The 14870-nt window shown below is 35.6% G+C and overlaps 2 protein-coding genes across 2 annotated transcripts; both read right to left on the bottom strand.

Moving 5' to 3' along the window:
* Window positions 1-253: 253 nt before the first annotated feature.
* On the bottom strand, window positions 254-1250 carry LOC127972085 (mid1-interacting protein 1-B-like). The gene has a single exon (XM_052575363.1). The coding sequence runs from the start codon at window positions 1120-1122 to the stop codon at window positions 712-714; it is 411 nt and encodes a 136-aa protein (XP_052431323.1). The 5' UTR covers window positions 1123-1250; the 3' UTR covers window positions 254-711.
* A 5369-nt stretch (window positions 1251-6619) lies between these two features.
* On the bottom strand, window positions 6620-10676 carry LOC127972211 (guanylyl cyclase-activating protein 1). The gene is made up of 4 exons (XM_052575555.1): window positions 10271-10676; window positions 8656-8805; window positions 8035-8122; window positions 6620-7425 (listed from the first exon to the last, which is right to left on the bottom strand). The coding sequence occupies exons 1-4, from the start codon at window positions 10463-10465 to the stop codon at window positions 7280-7282; spliced, it is 579 nt and encodes a 192-aa protein (XP_052431515.1). The 5' UTR covers window positions 10466-10676; the 3' UTR covers window positions 6620-7279.
* Window positions 10677-14870: the final 4194 nt, after the last annotated feature.

The following is a 14870-nucleotide window of genomic DNA, read 5'->3' as shown; positions in this document are numbered from 1 at the left end:
AACTGAAATAAAAACTTTAATTTAAATTGTAATATTAAAATGACAAAAGCAGAAAAAAAATAAAATGAAAACTAAAAATATAAGAATAAACACCAACTTAAAATATATTAATAAAATATATTTAAATGGTAATATTAAAATGACAAAAGCAGAAAAAAAAAAAAAATGAAAACTAAAAATATAAGAATAAGCACCAACTTAAAATATATTAATAAAATCTATACTATATAAATAATACCAAAATAGCACTATGTTTGTACAGTAATTTGGCAATATTACAACAGTTGCCTTTTATTATTGGCTTAAATCTCGATGATTTCACTAACACATATTCTGGTCATTTTTAATGACATTTTGTGAATTTCTTTTACAATGTACGATGTGCACATTATGTACAATTGCATCAAGTGAAAGTCTTTAAAAGCATTTCAGTTATCTTGTGTATATAATTTACAAAATTGTGTCCATTAAAAAACAAATCATAACTTACACTGCAAACCCTATTATTTGAAGTTAAGCAGTCATTTCCAAAGTGATTTAGAATTGTTCACTTTCGATCATTACACAGAATGCAAGCTAATAGTACAAGCAGCCAAATGTAATGGAAATTAAATTTTAAAGTTATTGCATGTCACATAGTGACAAAGACGTAAACAGCATTCCAGGTAATTGCAACCTAACCCAACATGGATTTTTGGGGTGTGCTGAATCCTAATGACTGATGCCAATGATGTCCAAATATTTCTCAGTCAAGTTCTGGGACTTCTTTGTGAGAGTTGCCATGACCGTGAACAGGCCTCGCAAATGGAAATGGAAGAGCGTCTCAGGCTCGGCCTCCAGCAGGGGCTCCAGGCCTTTGTGCAGGGCGGCGTGACTCTTGGCCTCGTCATGTGGGACGAGGCCGCTCTCCACCGTGTTCTTGATGGCTTTCAGCAGAAGATAGTGCTCATACAGGTCCATGCTGTGGTCGGCAGCCTCACAGTCCGGATCGTTGTGGTACGGCACGTCTCTGAGGAGGCTGGGAAGCAGGACGGTCTGCTCCATATTGTGCACTGCTGTGCTGTAGCGCCTCAGGGCCAGCAGCAGGGAGCTCCGGCTGAGCTTGGCATCGGCAGACTGCATGGTTCCTCGAGGTGGGTTTCAGGCTGACGGCGTCTCTTGATTTGATGGTGTACTGTAGCAGAAGGAGCCTGGAAGCAGTGCAAGATCTGCAGAAAGAGGCTCATTTTATAGCGTGTCTGACAGGGGCTGTGTGGGACAGTTATGCAACACAGTGGCCTGATCTGCTAGTGCTTGAGTTCAGTTAAAGCACCCCCTTGAGATAAAACACCCCTCATTTCTTCACAGCGTGACTGGTGATTACATCAGACCATATCCCTTGTAGAAAGAAAGAAAGAGTTCATTGTTTTAAATGAGAAAAAAAAAAAGTGCTTAATTGTATTAAATGATACTAAAACTGAAATAAAAATGAATTAAACCTAAATAGTGATATAAAAAAGACTAATGACTAAATGGCAGGATCACATTTAAAAAAGTATTAAATAAAAGCTAAAAACTATTATAGGATTTAATACTCAAATATAAACATATTACAAAGGAAAAGCCTTTAAGAGAACGATATAACAGTTTTGAACACACTTAAATAAAATTGCATTTTGTAATGTCACAGAACATTTTAAATTATTGTTTTAAATAGTAATTTGCCATGCTTTAAAGAACTACACTTATTTAGATTTTGACAATAAAATTAAGTAAAATATTAAAAATTTGCATTTAAAATATCATACTGAAACTGTTATTTGGTCTTACCTTTAAAGTAATTTATTTTAAAATTAAACCTTATTAAAACAAATATTTAAATACATGAGAAATGGCATTAAAATATATTTTAGTTTAATGCTCATCAGCACATTCAGAAGTACATTTTACCATATTTGAAAGACAATCAAAAGTGAATATAAAATTACATTACATTACATTGATGTGCTTAAGTCTTTCAGCGAGTCAAAAAATGTAGTTTAATTGTAAATTAGTCTTAGTTTAGTTATAAACAACATGCAGTTGAGTGTCCAAAAATATTACATTCTGTTTGCACTTAAGATTTTTTTAAGTGCTCATTTTAAAACTACTCTTTAATTAAGTCTAAAATATTTTTCAAATATTATTTAACACCACTGAATCAACCTCAGTACATAAACTTATACCAACGAAAATGTAAGGGGTTAAATTAGGTAGAAATATAGCTCTTTTAAGAGAACAGTTGGCAGGTTACAACATTTTACAGTGATTGCTACTTGTTTTCCACAAGGGATATATTTCTCAAATCAAACCTGATCTCTTCAAGGGTCAAAACTGTATCATATTTGAAGAAGGTATCATCTGAGAGCCTGACTAAAGTGGTTATATCCACCAATGTTGCATTAAATGTGCATGCTTTATTTGCCAAGGATTCTACAGCACTGAAAAGCTATAAATGGAAAGATAAATATGATTTAAAGGTATATTTCTAATCAATTAGAGTGCAATGACATTCAAGGTCAGATCTGTTTGGGTTGGCTCTGTACTGAGATTGCACATTTACAGATGCAACCAGACTGTACAATATCACTCATATTTGGAAATAACAGTTTGCACAATGTCTGTGATTAAATAAATCCTCAGACTTTATCTTTTCTAAGTAAGCAAAATGGGGTTATGATATCTCTTTAATCCGACTTCTGGCATTGGAAGTTAAAGTTCATTTCAGTAAAGTTCAATTACAAAAATAATTAAATATTGTATATAATATTCATATTATTTTAACACTACTCTGCTTCATACAGTACAACAGAGGCATAGAATGACCAGGGGCTGTGAATTGAAAATATTTAATATGAATAAAAAATGAATACGTGTTTGGAAAGTTAGCGTATTTGCTTACCAAGAAGACAACAGTGCAGTGAAGAGCTTATTTGAAATATGACACATGTGGTCTGTAAATAAATAAATAAATAAGGAATTCAAATAAACATCACTTTTGAACAGGATATTTTATGCATCACTTCCAAGCTTCAGTTTGTTAAAAAATGTGAAAATATTATATTTTGTGTATTGAGAATAAAATGTCAGCTAATATTTATATTCAGAAATGCTCAAATGTTCAGTCACCATCATTTCCATCACAGAATGCTGTTATACATGATGGTGTGATGTGATGTGGTGGAGATGACACTGTGGTGGGAATTTGCATTACATTACAGTACATTTAACAGACACTTTTATCCTAAGTGATTTGCAAGTGAGGACAATAGAGGCAAAATAATAATCATACTTGCCACAAGATGGCAGTCTGTCATTGATGTAAATAGTCAGCTCCATCCTTTGCGTTTTAAACACCGTGCTTGAGACCAAAAAGCCACTATCACAAAATCCCAACAATAATAAATAATAACATATATGTTATAATTTGTTAGAGCTAATGATTAAATCGGGTGGTTTGCACTTCACTGTCACTTTTAAATTGTGCACATCATGTATCAGTGAAATGAAAGTCATGACATTTGCCAAGTATGGTAACCCATACTCAGAATTGGTGCTCTGCATTTAACCCATCCAAGAGCACACACACACACAGCAGTGAGAAGTGAACACACACCCGGAGAAGTGGGCAGCTATATCCAGCAACTGGGGGTTCAGTGCAAGCAGCACATGGCAGTCCAATGAGGAGCAGCAGTTCACCTTCTTATCTAAATATTTCATAGAAAATCTGATCTACATTTTAAACATAACTTTACTTATATGAATTTATTTGTACACATACATTTAATCCATATTTTATTTATTATACTAGTTTTATTCAGTTGTCTGTATATGTATTTTTTTTTATTTGTGCATTTAAAATATTTTATTATGCATGTAATAATAAATCAAATTTAAAACAAATCACTTAGTAAATTTCTTCCAGTAAGTTTAAGAAAGCCTAAAGTCAAATAATGTATAAATGTATAAATTATACTTTTTACATTCATGCATATAAAATAATAATAATAATAATAATAATAATAATAATAATAATAATAATAATAATAAAGTTAAAATTTTCTGATTGAAGTGGCATGTAATAAAGTATTTCATATTGACCATGCTGTAAGATAATGCATAAAGTAAACAAAAGACTTGGCCAGTTTAACGAACAGCTTGAGCCGGCACAAACAGTCTTTTGGGCATTAAAATGTGACTGTCAGGTTTCACTAAAGATTGTTTTTACTAACATTTGTGTTCGTCAAATTACTTTGGGCCATTATTTAAGGCCCAAAAAAGCATGTCTTAAAGGGATTCATTTGACATTGTTAAAAAAGAACATTATTTTGTGTATTTAGTGTTATGAATTTTTTTCACATACTGTACATTATTGTTTCTCCTCTATGCCGAGAGTGCGTGGTAGAAGGGATTTCTACACACCTAGCCTATTCGTTTATTTTGAATGCTAGAAGAACACATTTACCTGAACATCGTTTGCCAAGCCATGTTATTTTTTTATTTTCTTTGGGTAATGAAAGACAACTTGGAACTCTCAACTATAGAAGTCACGTAATACAAGATCTATCCAAACTTCTAGCAAACCTTCATTTTTTGGCTGATTTTTTTTTTCAACATAGAGTACTCTGGGATCTTTATGTATTTATTCTTTATTTGAGACTACACTAATTTGTGCTGCACTTGGTATATTATGTTGGTCGATATGTAAATGAGATGTTGCATCTGTGTTTAATTCGTGCATCATTAGTAAATCACCACAGAAACGTCCCCTCCCATGAGTGCTGTTTTGGAATTGTGCTCACGCTAATTTGCTAAGTTTAGTAAAACTGGCCCTTTATTTGCTGAAGAGTTCTGTAGCTCAAACAGTAGCTGGATGTTTATGAAAGTGAAATTTTACATGTATGTTAAAATTTGTCATAACAGTGTCATTACACACCTTGACAAAAATATATATATATATAATCAATGAGATTTGTGTAAGATTATGAAGCATTTATAGGTCCAAACACCATTTTTGTTCATGTCCCACAACTCTGCTCACAATGTTGAGATACATAAAATAAGCTAATTGAATTACAACTTGACATTATTTCAAATGAAATTGTTTAATAAAGGCTACATATTAATTTACAGCATCTTAATTTTTTGTATTATTTACTGATTAATTTTATGATTTTTTTCAACTAAATGTGCCTGTCCCACACTTTTTTTAGTCCTTACCGCAACAATGAAAAAAAGCTCTTATTATCACATTTTATCAATGTATTTATATTTGATGAGACCAAATTCATCAACAATAAGATAAAAGAAATGCAGAGAGGAAATGAGAAAAGACCCAGAGAGGTATGCAGTGTATCTGAGGAAGGAAAAGGAACGGTGCAAAAAGAAAAAGGAAAATGGGCAGATAAAAGAGTGTCTCTGAGCTGACAAAAAGAGATAAAAATCTGGAAAAAAGGAAGTGGAGGATAAATAAAAGAAACCAGAGGGCAAAACACAAAGTACTGCATGCCTCAAATCAGTTTTTTGCAACAAACACGAGGAGATATTCAGTCGGGGCAGTCATGTTCTCACAACATTGAGCGGCGACCGATGATAAAGCCGGGAGCTGAACTAGTCAAAATGGTGCTTGAGGACGTGGATCACAACAGTAAAATCAAAGATGGTCAAATCCTGTTTTTCCCATTTTAATCTTTTATTATCTGTTGCCTGTGTTTTTTGCCTGTCTCTCAGTCATACAATACTTGGCAAATGGTAACAGAATCTATGAGAGTAAAAAAAACATGCAGCGTTAGGCATTCTTCTTCTTCTTCTTGCATTATGGTGCATAGCAGACTTATAAGTGCATTATCACCACCTATCTCTCAAGTGGAGATTGTAGATAGAGTGTCAATAGTCCACTTGAGAGATATGTGGTGGTAATGGACTTATAAGTCTGCGATCTGCCACAATGCAAGAAAAAGAAGAATGCCTCAAGCGCCTGCTGCTGTGAATGCGTGTTCACAAGGGTTCTTACAGTTCAGACATTGCGTGAATCAGAGGTTAAATTAATTTTTATAAATACTTTTCAGTTTCTTGCACAAACCGATCATTGTGTGCCAGAAACTGAACAGTATTTATATAGTTTTTTGTTTTTTGAACTGTTCGAACTCTAGTGAAGGCCCTTGAAGAATTCTTCTTCTTCTGCATTGTGGCCGATCGCAGACTTATAAGTGCATTACCGCCACCTATCTCTCAAGTGGACCATTGACACTCCTAATTGAGATTGTAGATAGAGTGTCAACGGTTCACTTGAGAGATAGGTGGCGGTAATGCACTCATTTGACCTAGAAGTATGCCTATAGTAAATTTCAAACAATATTTGAATTAAATAAAACCGTCAACCATGTTTATTGATATATTACCGTATATACATTTTTAGTGTGTATGACCAGGGAAAGACTGGGGGTGACTTTTTTTTTTTTTTTTTTTGCTTTTGTTCACTTAAAAATATAATTCATGATTTGAAACAATATTTTTTAAAGAATAATTTATTTATTAAAATAATTACTCTTCTCTGAGTAAAAGTAATGGTAATAGTCAGACAGGAAATACAGTCCAAATGTGCAGCATACTGCATTTATTTATGTAAGGCATTGGTTACAAGTTAGAACAGTAGACCTGTAGAGATATCTAAATAATTTAGCACAAAATGTCAAAAGTCAAAATGAAGATTACATACAGCAATAGAAAAACTGTACAATTATTTATGACACTGGACCCTCCCTACAAACTGTCCCCTGAACTGTATTTGGACACTTAAAAAGTAAGTCACATTTAAAATGCCTGTCATATTAATGTCCTGTTAATAATTTATTAGACATTGATACATCCTAACTAAGGCTAAAATGTCCATATACATTTTAGGGTCACTATACATGCATCGAGCACATTCATTGCTAAGAACTTGCTTAACACGCCAGCAAATAGGACAAACGATCCATTACACCATGGATTCATCTCCTCTTGTGTCATTTCTGCCTGCAAGAATGACATTTTCAGACTTGTAGAAGTGATTCAGTTAAATGAAGAAGGGTAAGTGAGAGCTCCGCTAACATCTGGAGGCACAACGACAGAGAGAAAGTGTATGAAAGACAATCAGAAATGATGATCACTTGTGTCCACCTCTGAGATGCTGCAAGCATCTGTTAGGTCTGGTTTATGCTTGTAAACCACACAGCTGATCATCTTAAATCAGAATGGGAACCATTTATTGTGCAAAGCATCAAACACTGGCAGTCACTCCTTTCTTTTTCTGCCCATTGACTATGATCTCCAGGACATGGGTGAGGTCCATCATCTTGGTGAGCATCTCCATGATATCAGGATGTTCTTTAGCCCCTGTGATGAACTCCTCCAACGTCAACTCACCTGCAAAGGTAAAGGCATTCGATTATAAGAGTGAATCCTTTCCAGGTCAGATTTAAACACAAAATTAAAATAAGAAAAAAATTATATATATTATATAGTTATAAAATATAGTAAATAAAAATGATAACATAATATTGAACAGATTAACGTAACATGAAGAAAAGAAAAGAAAAAGAACAGAATGATCTAGACATGCACAATATGATTCCAAAATGTAATTGGTTACATTATTGTTTATTTTTATTATTATATTGATGTAGACTGACCTAACATCTTACCACAGGAATTTGTTCTCTGTATATAGATGCTGTAATAAATATTCATTTTAGTACGTAACCTTGTTGTTTTCCTAGTTCTATAAAAAAATATATATCTTAACCTTGACCCTTGTTAATTGCAGTAGTGGTGTTAGCCTAATGGTTTTAGATTGGGGCTGATTATACTATACAAAGCTTGCAGGTTTAATCCTGAGCAGAAAAGACTCGTAGAATGCAACACAGAGCATAAAGCACAGTAAACAATACAGTGGACAACAGGACAACTTTTTCCAAATAAAATATTCCAGTTGAAATATTACGTTGCAGGTTAATATGATCTAGAAGCTCTCACCTTCATTATTGACATCGATCCTCTCATAGATCAGAGACACGATATCGTCTGGAGGGATGTCATAACTCCGGGTAATGTCCTGGATGGCCTGCGCAAAGATGAAAAATAATAATATTTATTCCTTTACTAACATTACTGTCTTACTGACACGGTGTAATACAAATCACTGTCTTGGAATACATACAAATACAAAATACTTTCTCTAAAGTTGCTACTATAATATTCTATTTAAAGATACACAGACATTCATCAGTTTTTCACAAGAAGAAATAACAGAAAGTGTGAAAAATATTTTTTTTAATGATGTAGGTCCTCATGACAAGAGTCATATCAAGTTTGAAAACAAATATTTTATTCTACATGGAGTGGGTTGCCTCATGGAGGTTTTCATGTTGTGACCACAAAATCAGTTAAATACTACTTGGTTTATCTCCACAATACTGGAAACTTTTGCTTGAAGAATAAATGTGATATATGTGAATTTCTACTATGGCATGTAACTGAAAAACATAGCTATTATGAGATGATATAACTGAGTGCTCCTTTAAAACTGAACTGTAGTCTGGAGCAGTGATCGTACACAAGAGGAAACAGTGAATAAAGAAAAAATGGATTTATTACTTTGAATATTGTCTCCATTTCATCTCTGTCAATCTTGCCGTTTCCGTCCTGATCAAAGAGTTTGAAGTACCACTTCAGCTTCTGGTTTATCTCTCCTTTCAGTAGAAGACTTACAGCTGCAATGTATTCTACAAAATCTATATAGCCATCCTGTGGAAGAAAAAAACAGGAAAAAGAAAGACATATATATGAATATATAATATGTACAAATTATAACATGAATTTTAAAAGAGCCTTTCAAGGAGGATGCATTCTTGCATTGAACAAGTAGAGCACAATATAACAGAACAGAATGCAGGTATCTTCAGTTTAAAAAATATAGGGTCACCAGCAAAGTCTATGTCCATGCACACCATCCGCAAGCAATAACATTTTATTAATAAAAATGTACTTGCACTTATACCAGCAGGTTTCAAAAAAGTACTTGAATAAAACTTATGTTGACCATTTTTCTTACCAAAAAGTGGCACATATGCAATCTGAGCATACATAATGCACATGGTTAGAAAAATCTGACTAAGCCCCTACAGTGAATTCACAGAGTACAGCATGTTCCTGGAACAACACCTTTACTGATCCTGGAACAACATTCCAATTAACCAATCAGAAAATATCAGTTGTAGGCTTACAACCAAAGTTAGGTGCTTCTACACCCTTGTTATTCAGCTATCATTTCACACTGATTTTAGGGATAACTTATTGGTTAGTTTAGGGGTAGGTTTTTGGACAATAATGTTGATCCAGGACCAACAAACGATGTTGACCCCACACCTTCATTGTTAATGATGACATTTGCATCATGCACAACTAAATATGCATAAAAAACTAAGTATGGGCTTTAAAGTATTTTTAATAGATGTTTAATAGTATTTTTAAAATGCCTAAAGCACCTTACTGCGTAAGCATAAAACGTGATAAAAAATAACTTTGATAAAACTGACAGACCAGACAAGTTCTCACATCATTTTATTAGCAAAATATTCCACCACTCACTCTGTGTGTCCAGGTCAATGGTCTAATAAGAAAGTTTCATGTTTTTCCATAGAACAGCAACTTTTCGGTCAGAAATATATGTATCATTTATCTTTAACAACACTATGAAACAGAATAGAAAGCATAGATATATTCTGTTGATTATTGGGTACATTATGTGTTGAACGTGCCATGACTAAACGTGGATCAGTTTTCGAAAACTTCACTTTTCATCAACTGCAACACAACGCTTGAAAATGCTGTTTTCAAAACGTTACTACTTCAAAAAGTTTTCATTCGAGAAAAATGCTGTCTTAAGTGTGTCCGGAGCTCCAAAACATAAAGAAGAATATATTTTGGATTAAGACGCTTATATTGTAAAATGGATTCCTGTTGACTGTAGGACATTAATAGGCTTATGTTCAGTGATATATAAATCCTGTTTGATGATCTAACGGTTTATTTGTTTGCCACAATAATGACTTTTATCTTGGTTAATTTGGTTTGTTAATTTGGTTAACAAAATAATGCATTAAAAATGTATTCTTGCTCAAACATGAAGAGATTTTGGTGTCTTTTAAGATCAACTAAATTACCAATCTGCATAACATCCCTAAATGTTCCATTCACACATTTCTCTCACCCCATCCATGTCAAAGGTGAAGAAGACTTGATCCACATAGCTGTTGGCCTCCTCAGTCATCCCCTGCATCTGCAGCATGGTCTTGAGTTCGAAGAGCGTGATGAGACCTGATGGAGATTCCCTCATGAACTTGTTGTACCAGTGGTGCATGTCCTCAGCCAAGACTTCATCCAGGCTGGATCCGTGGGCACCCATACCTCCTCAGAAAGCCTCTTTGTAAATGAAATGTAGAATTGGTCAGTCAGATCCAGAAGTCCAGCAGTAGCTGCAGTTTACTGAGTATGAGCTGTGAACAGTTTGCTGCTCCGATCCAGGATTGACTGTTGATGACGGCACAGAGTCTAAAGCCCTATAGACTAGACAACTAAAAGGAGAGATAACACTTTAATTGGATAACTGTTGAAATCTTCCAAGAACTAAAGGACATCTATGGCTGTCAAAGAGGGAAACCGGAAAATCTCCAGATGGACTTACCCCTCCCCCTTTGGAGGTCATGATTCGCCATGTTCACGAACTTCCTGACCTTGTCTGCAAGGGCTTAGCGTAGAATGATAAATCACTTTCCATGGAAAGGTCAAGATCTGGCCAATAAGCTTAAATGTTCCTGGCATCTCTGAGAAAACCCCGCCCGGGGTGATATTTGTTTTTGTTTTAATTTTCTTGGGATGCAGAGTTCTTGTCAAGGGAAACCCTTTAGAGAAGGCTATTTTTGAGTCCAGCAAAGTTCAATGTGGAACGTAACTAGGGTGAAGGATATTTTAAGAAATAATTCAAACTGTATCAAGAGATACAATCTGTATCAAGGGGCCAAATATAGCTGGGCTCTCCTAAATCAATGTCTAAGAAGTAATTAAGGTAAGTGGATGGTACTATTATCATTTTTTGCATTTAGAGTTTGACATTTCTGTGAACTCATCCTGCCCCCATTTGTGCTTCAGACTTCTATTATACTTTGTTGAGAAGAGGTGTGCAATTAAATCTCTAAATGATCAGACAGATTGTTCCACTGTGCAACAACCACCAATAACAATCATCTAGAATCTCCATAGAATACATTTAGTAATGTTTTAACATTTTTATAGTTTTACATATATATAATGTTAGCATGATTTAAAGTACACACAAGAAAAATAAACTTTTTGCAAAACTTGACAAAATTACATTAATTGTTTTCATATTATTTGACACAATTGTCAAGTTTTTTGTTAAATAATGACATTTTACAGACAATAAATGTTATTATTTAATACTGCATGTCAGTAGCTGTGATTAAAACTAGTAAAAAATTAAAAATTAATTAATTAATTAATTAAAAGGGATATTTCATTGGCATTTAACCATTTTCAGCCAAAGCTAAAGATTAATTTCTAACTCAACCCCAAGTGTCATGTTTATCCAACAAAGTTGACCCATCTGCGACCCTGATCTCTGATCTGTATGAGCTTTCACTGGCATGTGCATGAGCCATTCAGGAACACAAAGTGCAACCTCACAGAGATTAAATGCAGAGGATAAATCAATCAGACTATCAAAGATCAGTGTCCTGTTATAGTAAATCTGGCTTCAGACTATTAACTATTTCCAAAACAGATTACATGATGAATTCTTTTGAGATTCTTGGGACTTCTTAAATAACATCCCCTGCAATATACAGCCAAATAAAATGATATCAATTGATGCTAAATATAGAACATTCTGAAATATTGCTAATTTTGCAGTATTAAGTATTTATTGGTTTAAGTAAAATGTTTCTCATTTGATATTTTAATTTATATAAACATTTATTATTTTTGTACAATCTTAGTTTAGACTATAAGGCTAACAGTTTTAATGTTGAACATTTTTTTAAAAAACAAACAGTATACAGTAAAAAAAAAAAATGTGACTGATTGGAAACAGTTACTATTTATAAATACTCTTTGTTGAAAACATTTCACTGGAAGCCATCTGCTCAGGATGTTCTATTTATAAAAACAGGAGTAAGTAAGAGGTAAAGTTGATTAACTGGACAGATGGCATGGCCAAATCATGCCACCCTCACCAATCTGATTTAAGCAGAAGTATGCTGATTAGTGAATTAAATCTCCTGTTTTAATTCTCATTTTCTCAATTTAATTAAGACTTTTACTTTACAAAATGTTCAACATACACTCTCAGTCATTAATGGTTAAATTGTTTAGTAACAGATCATTGCTTGGTTGGTTGGCATGATGAAATAATTTTTGCTATGTTGTTATAAAGAAGCTTTAGCAGTGTCATCTGTATAGTGTAATATTATTAATAGATGACATTATTATTGACAGTGTTAACTTTTCTCTATAATAAAAAGGTTTTTCAACGGCACAAAAGTGAATCTGTAAAGCTGCGAATTAAAGTGATGTAGTTATGTGGATGTAGCTGCAGAGATTGGGTTGAGTAACCACTGGCACCAGACACTAAACACAAAACTAAAGCTGCAAATAGCAGTACCGCCCCCTACAGGACACAAGAAACAAACTCATGCAGAGTGAACACTAGGAATGTACCGAAACAAAATCTGATATTAATATACGATTATGTGATTTCTTGACAACAATACGGATAGCTGGTGGCTAATTCATTACCATGAGTGTCAATTTAACACATTTAATATGAACAATTATAAAACAAAGAATGCGAGAAGTGATTGAGTTGTAGCTTGGCTTGAATGTGACATGATGGGATCATAGTTCTAGTCATAAACGAGAAGTCAAAGTACATGCTCGGAGTTTCGCCATTTTAAACAGACAGAACGGAGTATTTGCGATAAGCGATAAAAAAATTAATAGAAATGTTTATTAACTTAACCTGGTTGAAAATTCTGAAGAACGCATTCATTTCTCATACATGTGCTTGATAATGAACGTGTCTTGTGGGTTCCCTTTCATAGGTCACTTCGATGCTGCGGTGACGTCACCGGCTATGGGAACACCCATCGGTGTGATGAATGTCTGAAGCCCTATACCATCCCGCCAATCCTATTGGCCAAATAGCACTTGGCACGCTCTACGCATGCGTATGCATCGTATACCTGAGTGCCGCGCTATTTCGCTCAGATTTGATTCCTTCAGGGAAGCGAATCATCTGTGCCCTATGGAAACCATCTCACGTTCTCAGCTATTTTTTCTTCGAGCAGTGTGTAACTCCTCTTTGCGGACGCGATGAGTCAACCAAAGGTAAGAGCCATATAATGGTTTGATAAAGAAGAGGCACTCATGTGAGGTTTGTTAGCAGCCTCTCTACATGTTCTCTCCGTGATAGCCTACGGCTAAAAAAAAGAAAAAAAAAAAGAAAAGAATCCGCGCTCTGGAGTGTATTTCTATAAGTCGCCTCGCGTCTAATCCTCACCGTTTCGCTTCTGCGGTCGCCGAGGCCCCACACGAGGTGGTGGTTTGGGGCGATATGTGCGGCTTGACTATGAATACAGTGATGCACTGGAGTTTTTCCACTTGCTCGCTCTCCCCCACTCGAGCGTGTTAATCAGCAGATTTGCTTTTTCAAACTATGTTTGTCCAACCACGGCTGCAAACTGAGATTAGGGTCTGGCCGGCACATGCGGTTATCTCCCTCCCAGGAGAAGAGCGCCTCCCCTTCCTCAGTGAGCTATTTAATGTGGTTACCCGAGTGGTGGATAAACTACACCCCAACACCCCCCCGTGAGCCGCTACCCTTCTCACGGACCTCCACCAAGAGGTTTTGAGGTCCTGGGAGCAGCTTTAATCAGCGCACGTCTCGAACACCGCGGGTTTCGCCACCATTGCTGACATGGCGGACTGCTGTTATACAGCGATGCCACTGGTGAACTAACTCTCTAGCCAAACGGATTGCGCCGAACTCGGACGCGGCCTAAAGTCTCAGACACTCTGCACAAATTCAGCCTTCAGAGTTTGAGGGATGGCACAAGAGTCTGACAAAGACGACCAGTTTATGAACGGCTCACAGCTGCCGCGTTCTTGCTAGCGACATGGCCCGATGTTTATCTTGTTGGATTAAATCCTGCCGTGGATACGCTTCAGGATTATACACAACGAAACGTAGCAACTTTGACGCATGTGCTTCCTTTCTGTTCGCCAGGGACTGTGCCTCCATTAGAGAGCGCTGTTGGACCACTAATGCACATCCAGCCTTCTCACTACAGTCTCCACGCCTCTAACACTGACTGCCTCGCAGCATCATTGGAACGAGCTATCACTTGAGCGCCACCTCAGATACTCTGCACAATCCAGCCTTCAGAGTTGAGGGACGGCACAAAAGGCTGACTAAGACAGCCTGTTATGATGGCTCACACAGCTGCTGTTATCACACTAGAGGCCTGGCCCAATATTCATTTTGTTGGATTTAATTCTGCCACGGATACGCTTCAGGATTAGACACAACGAAATGTAGTGACTTTTACACATGCGCTTTCCTTGCTTACGGACGCTGTGAGCTTTCTGTGCTCGGATGTTAATGCATGTGGGAACGCTGCAGGCGGAGGCTTGGAAACCACTACGTTCTATGGGCCACAAGGTAGCACTTGCCCGGCATTTTCACTATAGGTGTTACGCACAATTCGTCACCGATACACCGTTCAGTTCTTCTT

Source organism: Carassius gibelio, chromosome B15 (genome assembly GCF_023724105.1).
Source record: "Carassius gibelio isolate Cgi1373 ecotype wild population from Czech Republic chromosome B15, carGib1.2-hapl.c, whole genome shotgun sequence".
NCBI classification, from domain to species: domain Eukaryota; kingdom Metazoa; phylum Chordata; class Actinopteri; order Cypriniformes; family Cyprinidae; genus Carassius; species Carassius gibelio.
Note: the sequence above shows the minus strand (reverse complement) of the source record. Positions and strands in the feature narration are given on the sequence as shown.